A 7,366-nucleotide genomic window follows, 5' to 3' on the forward strand; every position below is an offset into this window, starting at 1 on the left:
CGATCATACGTCATAACTCTATCAAGGGATCGGCGGAACTTATAATCGGATTCGATGAAACGTGTTCGCGGGTCGTGCGTTACGTTTTTCGCCGTGTAATCGGAAAACCGTTTAGTTTTGCCCGACGGATCCCGAGACGAGACGATCGGTATCAACTGCGTGCAAAACTCGAGATTTAGCGATAAGACAGGTTCTAAGTATATCAGATGTTATTTTTTAAGAAACGTAAGAGTTTTCGAACGAAGGGACGACGTTGTAAGCGAAATGGAAAATGCAAAATGCGGGCGGCAACGCCGGTGACAGAACAGTTGCAGCACCGTTCCGCCTGCATTTTCGCCGATTGAACCTGCGAATGTTCGTTGCACCGAAGGAACCTAACATTAGAATGTCCGATTGTAATTAAGTGTATCGTAAGTGTACATGGTGGGGTCAAGTATCGTAGATAGTCGACGGGAGAAGACGAAGATGATGAAAAAAAAGCAAAGAGTATTACTCTGTTACGGTAGGTTCGGCGGAAGAAAATTATATATTTTACGATATGACTGTCGTACTAAGCGATTGCGAGGAAGAATTAATTAACTGCATCGTACCGTATTGCTAGTCAATCGACACACGTTCGGATGATGGAGCAAGGGAGAAGGGAATAAAAGAGTGAATAGAGAGAGGAGGGGATAGAGAGTGTGATCGAGTAAATGAATTACGTCACAAATATTAAATGATTGTACAAAATTTAATGCCAATAGTTTGTAAGGCCTATCATTTCTCGAAATCGACTTGTGTTTATATCGTACGATGTATCTAGTACTACGCGCCAAATCGCACGGCGCCCAAACTCGTATCTATGCACACGATTCATTCACGTTCCTTTCCCACAGGAGAGGCGGGCTAGAGTTCTCATTGGTTTCGAGATACTCTGAAAGTAGTTTTCTGCAAACCGTCGATCGAAGTGCTTTCCGTTAACCCTGGTCCTCGCTTTTACAGTCACGAACGTAGAACTAAATTTCAAACGCGGACTCGTTCCTCTTTTTTCCAGTTCCTACTTTTTTACAAGGAGACTCGGTATGTTCAAGTAGTTTCTTCCTTCCATTTTTTGTTAACACTTTATCGACTGCGCGGTTCGATTACAGTTTCGCGGATTAACATGCGTCCAGGACGATTTACTTTTTCATGACAAAGGTGGTGTTCGCATGATCTGCTTTTGAAATGTTTCATTGTCGATGTCTTGTGATGGCTACAACTGCAACACCAGTGAACGTAAAGTCACGCGAGATCAGAACATAAAAAAGAGAAAAATCTGGATTCGCTACAGCAATTACTTATCCAATTCTTTTGAAACCATGTTGATACTACCAGATGTTGATTAATGAGAAATGATTTTGAGCAGGCATAGTTGCACACATTTTTAGAAAAGTATACGTTGTTAATGGTCTACTGAATTGTAATAGCGAAATAGAAGAAAGATTACTAGACAAACTTATAAATTGAATTGTAAAGAAACTTGAAAATTCAATAAGATTGACAATGTGGTCAAAGTGACGTAGCAGTTGATTAAAGAAATCAATTATTTTTATGTAATTAGTAGGCTGCGAACTTTATGCAACTATGATAAAATTAACTAAGTCAAATATCAAACATTGGAAGAATTTAAGAATATCCTTACATTTTGCTTAACGTATTAAATTTATTAATAGAATAAACGCATTTTTATTTAACGTCTGTTTCTTACAATTGATTTACGCAAAGAAATTTTATTTACTTCAAAAGCTTGATACTTTCGTAAGTAAGATTTTACTTGTTGCCGAGTAAACTTTTGACTCGACTCGGGCACAATTAGCTAAAGCAACCGATAAAGTGTTAAGGAACAACAATCACGCAAAAGAGTGATCGCATAATCAAAAGGCTCTCTAAAATGGCAAACTCTAGCTAGCCTCGGTAGGTAGTAGCGGTTGACTTCGGTGTCCATTCCAGTTCTTCGATCTTCGAATTCAAAATCGTCTCCAATTTCAAAAAGACTAAAAAGGACTCACAGGGCTTCACGAAGCTAGCGGCGTAACAGGGGTTGAGCGAGATACGGTGTTTTAAATAAAAAAAAAAGAAAGAAAATGAAGAAGAAGAAGAAGAGATAATTGCAATTTTGGATCGAAGCGTCAAACGGCAAACAAGACCGGAAATATGCTCGATGACACTGTACATTCGTGTAAAGCATAACGGAGCCTTAATGAGAAAGCAATATGCATCCTTAAAAACTGCTTAAAGTATTTTCAAGCTGCTAATTCTATACGAATAATTAATTCCTACACTAAGTAACGTCGTGGTGTCTGAATCCTCGGAAGATCTGCGCTCTGCGACCCGTTTTCGCGAACGAAGGAGCCCGTGTTCCGAGTATTAACGATACAACCCACGGATAGCATGCTCGATCTTCTTATATATGTATCCTATTGTAACGCACAATCTTCTTTGAACTCGAATAATTAATCATACCGATCGATTGTTTCCACTGCCATGTAAACCTTTTAACCGTGCTTGCTTTTACAAGATACAACAAGTTTTCTCGTCCGATGGTTTCACGTTAAGAATTCAATAACATATCGGTCTATTACCATGGTCTGCATTTCACAGTTTGCCAATACACGTCAGTTCCTTTCGGTTAAAAGGTAAAAAACAAGTGTTCCGCAACTGTACAAAAAGCAAAGCTGTGTCGCAACGATGAGTTACGTTTGCTACGTTTGAAAAACAATTTTGCGTGGCTCTATCACTCGAGGAATGGATGCTATACCGTGGGCGACAAGGTCTTCGAAGACTTCGTTGTAAATAGACTTCCGAAGGTAGCGTGTAAGAATCATTCATCGCCTATACGATTTTCTCCCACTTATTGAATCTTTACTATAAAGTATATATATAATAACGGCGAGCGTTGTCACGGTTCCAGCGACTTTCTTTCCCTGAACGATTGCTGAGTCGATCGCTAAACGATGACCGATCGAGACTGTAAATAATAGTGATGCGAGGCGGGAAAAAGGCCGACAGAAACACGACGCGTTCGAGAAATATTAAATAAATAGTAGCGGCGCTCCGTATTTTGGCGTAAAGAATAAGCAAATAATGTCGACTCGCGAAACCGAACGGGCAGACAGCGGTTTTCGGCGAGTCGTCGGGCCATAACATAGGTCATTAAATATAATATAATAATATTATAGGGATATTCCAGCGTTATTTTGTACATAAACAACTTTATCAACGGATATTAAGAAGTCATCAATAAATCTATATATAAAAAGTATTATATTTGTGTAGTTTTCTACCACACGATATCCTGTCGCCGCCGCCGCCATTCTGGTCACGAACAGTATTACCGGGAGATAATAAAAGCATGATTCAATATACATGAATCGGCAAGAAATTTCGTTCGCTGATTATAATTTGTTTACGAAAACAAACTGATTACACGTTAACACGTACGCCGTCGCGTTTATTTGGAATGACTATTTCCGCCGGCTCCCATGTAATGTTCATTAACAGAAATAATAATATGCTAAATAATTAAATCGTATCATTAAAGCGGACGGAACTATGAGTCACGGCGCATTTAATTCACTGTCAGTCACCAGCGACCGAGGCACTGATTTACCGTTGATTATCATTGATAGACACGCCGGTGAAAGCGTCAATACATTTTCACGTTGATACATTGCAGTATTATAGTATATATATATAGCCATTGGTTTTTGAACAAAAAGGTTCCTCTGATTTAACACATTTATTTCAATAAAATTTTGGTATCAATACATGTAGATAGGGTCGTACAATAGTTTCGTCTTTACATACAAATGACATAGTCATGTATACTGAGGTTGCAGTATAAATAAACATTTTATATAATAAATAAATTTATATATATATATATATATATATATATATATATATATTTATATTGATATATTCTTTATACTATATTCATACAATCCTTTGTCTGTTAGGTTTCAAATAAATTGATTTCTTCACCTCTATATACTAAACAACATAAACGACATAAACGACACAAAACATATATGCAATAACTGGAATGTACGTCCCATAGATTAACGCAATATGTTACTAGGAAAAAATGCCTTTCTTATTTAAAAAACGAATACACACACACAATTTTATCATACAGAATCATATAGTTCGTACGAAAATCTGAAACAATAGTATACATATTGAGAGAAGCTGCGTTCGTTATTTTTGGTTTGCGTAAAAAATTAAGTCAACGGTTCTATTTTTTGCTCAATGCAATACCGAGGCCAAGAATACTTGCAACACCGACAATAACCCCTCCTGCAATGGCCATGCCGTAGAGACCCTCTGTAAAAAAAATACATATAATACCAGTAACAATATATGACATTCATATTTTTTCACTTTGAATATTAAACAGACATTACTATCAAATTACACGCCGCAACCACAATGATTGTTCATAAACAAAGTACGAATCACATATAAAGGCATTAAATGAATTCACTTCGTCACACTATTTTTTATTAAACATAAATACTGTACAAGGGAAAAATGGGAAATATAGTACTGAAGGGATGAAACATTTATTCTCATTCTAATATTTCACCAATAAATATGGATATTAATTTACAATATAAAACACGTAATATATCGTGACGTCTCTTATCATATACAAATTTTTCAACTATCTATCAGAATATTATGGTGTTATATTAATCTCTTTTCTAAAGAGGTTGTTATAAACAGTTATCAAACAAAAATGTAACATGCTCTTACTCTGTATAAACACATAATAAGGTATGTAATTAAATTTCACGAACTACTCGCAGTCTAATCCTAAACTAATTTAGAGATCAAATAAATAACTAAACTACGTTTGCGGCATAAAAGCGTGAATAAATATTTGCGCTGAAGAAGTAATACTAAACTAAATAGTTTCAAACGAGTTAACGTCGAATAACCTATCATGATAAATAAATCCTTAAATAAATAAATAAATCCTAAATTCTTATAATTTTGAGGTGCACTACCGAAAATATTCAATTCAGACATCATTATATGCAATATATCGGGATTGTTATCCTTCTCAGACATGCTGGTAAGGTAAGTAGTAATTGATTATTGAACTAAATTTTTGTTAGTGAGGATGAAACATATCCAATCATTTTAACTATATAAAACTATAAAAGATCCTGTCTAGCTTCCATATCTTGAATAAAAGATTAAAATATATTATAAGTGAGCTTTATATAAACCATCAAAGAGAGTACTTCGCGTAAGTAAGTAATGTATTTGAGTGAACATTTTTTCAATACTATCATTATGATTAATAAGTAGACGATTTTCCACACAAATAGGTACAACTGTCCAAACCAGAATAATTTCCTAAATTTGCAAGATGTATTGCAGTTGTTGAAGAAGGTTGCTACTGAACACAGTATATTGTAATTTTAAAGTATCATTTGTTTTTAATTAATTGACTGCTAATTTTTTAAAAGAAATTTGATGTTTCGGATTAGGTAAAGTCGCAATATATAATAAGTAGGTTGTGTGGTATTGCTAATATAGTTTGAGCTTCTGTGATGCATGAGGTACATTTTATTTTTAACCCTGGTGACTCGACGATTTAGAAGAGACGCGTTTCCTCTTTAAATTACCTTAAAATTTTTATGTTCAGTTTAAAACGCCGTAGTTTAAGCTGTTATGGTAGTTGTTGATTATATTGAAAGGGAAAAATTGAAAACGCTCCACGTTAAGCTTCGACCGTGTCGACCGCGATAATTATGAGGACGCTGTTAATCACGTGAATCACGCAATGTATCACGATAACCTGCTGTGTGATATATCTTTTAAATATTGCGTCTTATTGTATTTTCGGAACGACTTTCCTGGTTTCAATGGGATTAAAATTGTTGAAGTACAAGTATATAGTATTTGTACTGGTTTAAGATCATAAATATATCAAAAAAGATATCATGTAATTTATCATAATACTGATGTCTCTTAATTCTAGTTCATAAATATTGCATATTATACAATAACATAGAAAACACGTATCATGTTAAAACATAAGAAAATTAATTAAGCTAGTATTAATTATTCTAAAGTAGAAGGAATGTAATGACTACCAATCCATGAAAATACTAATACGACCAGAAATAATAGGAAGTAAAATGAGTGTCTACTAATGCTACATATTGGACGCAGAAGCAGCGAAGCAAATTGGAGTATGTTTCTTAATTGTCAAAGCCAATAATAAGTTATAAAAACAAAACCTTTTTCCATTTTTTTGTTGATCAATGTCTCCAGATGTTGTACTTGTTTGTTTCCAGGTTCAACTTTTAAAAATGCTCTTACATATGATAAAGCCTTTGTATATTCCTATAAATATAACAAATAATTAATTAATATTCAATTGTAGATTGAACTCTATATAAGTTATCTAATAACAACTTTTATTCTAGCATTTCCAATGGCTAAATAATAAAGGCAATCTCGTCTCTCTGACTCCGTATGCTTGTTGTAAAGATCTTCCATCAAAATTATTCCTTTTCTAATATCCGCAGGATATTTACTCCTGACAAGACACCATGCATACTCAAACTGTGCCTTTTGTGACACATTTGATGAATGCAATTGTTCATGGTATATACGTTCAAACGTCTGAAAAGAAAATTCGTATATATATATGTATGTAATATATATATATAACATGACTAAGTCATTGCATCACACATCGTGAGCTCTTGTAATTTTAAAATATAACTTATGTATCAAAATAATAGTGTTGAAACAAATTTTATGATTTCATGAAACATAAATGACAATAAATACATTTACAACTTGAAGAATATTAAATTAATCTTACATAACCTCTAAAAGTAGTACGCCTCTTCTAGAATTCAAAAATACAATAGAAAAGATTTACTTTTTGACTTTTTACTAATTTTGATATCATACGGTTGATGTTACTACCTTAAAATATATAAAAAAAACTTAAACAAGCTAATAATAGTATTCATATTCATTTTTCATGAAAATGACTTACCTTCAAGTCGTCTGAAGAAACAACCTCTTCTAAAACGTCCTCCATTTTCTAATATAACTCTACGCGAATTACACAACGTAATAATTTATCTTGTTCTAAATTCTACCTTATACGCAAACAACACATCACAAATCCAACAGCTGCGTTCGAACTAGTCGGACTGTCAAAGCTAAAGAAACAATCAAGTGCTCTGATACATTTCCATTTGTATACAGAAAGCTACCCATTGGTGAAACAGCGCCACACCGCGCCATTATAAGTGCGGTTTAAATGATTTTTAAGCGGCATAAGTATTAAATATCTTTTCTCTTTTTAAAT

The 7,366-nt window shown here is 34.1% G+C and overlaps 1 protein-coding gene across 1 annotated transcript; it reads right to left on the reverse strand.

Annotated features, from left to right (window-relative positions):
• Positions 1 to 3,742: 3,742 nt before the first annotated feature.
• Fis1 (Mitochondrial fission 1 protein) lies at positions 3,743 to 7,262 on the reverse strand. The gene is made up of 4 exons (XM_033483585.2): positions 7,049 to 7,262; positions 6,454 to 6,663; positions 6,276 to 6,381; positions 3,743 to 4,344 (listed from the first exon to the last, which is right to left on the reverse strand). Exons 1-4 carry the CDS (start codon positions 7,091 to 7,093, stop codon positions 4,256 to 4,258), a joined length of 450 nt encoding a protein of 149 aa, XP_033339476.1. The 5' UTR covers positions 7,094 to 7,262; the 3' UTR covers positions 3,743 to 4,255.
• Between the last annotated feature and the right edge of the window lie 104 nt (positions 7,263 to 7,366).

This window comes from Megalopta genalis, chromosome 17 (assembly GCF_051020955.1).
Source record: "Megalopta genalis isolate 19385.01 chromosome 17, iyMegGena1_principal, whole genome shotgun sequence".
Classification (NCBI taxonomy): Eukaryota; Metazoa; Arthropoda; class Insecta; order Hymenoptera; family Halictidae; genus Megalopta; species Megalopta genalis.

Coding starts and splice junctions, on each gene's coding strand:
- Fis1 (XM_033483585.2), bottom strand. CDS start 7,093: ATGGAGGACGTTTTAGAAGAGGTTGTTTCTTCAGACGACTTGAAG. Junction 6,664..7,048: donor TTTCTTCAGACGACTTGAAG/GTAAGTCATTTT, acceptor TTTTCTTTTCAG/ACGTTTGAACGTATATACCA. Junction 4,345..6,275: donor CAACAAAAAAATGGAAAAAG/GTTTTGTTTTTA, acceptor TTTTTTTTACAG/AGGGTCTCTACGGCATGGCC.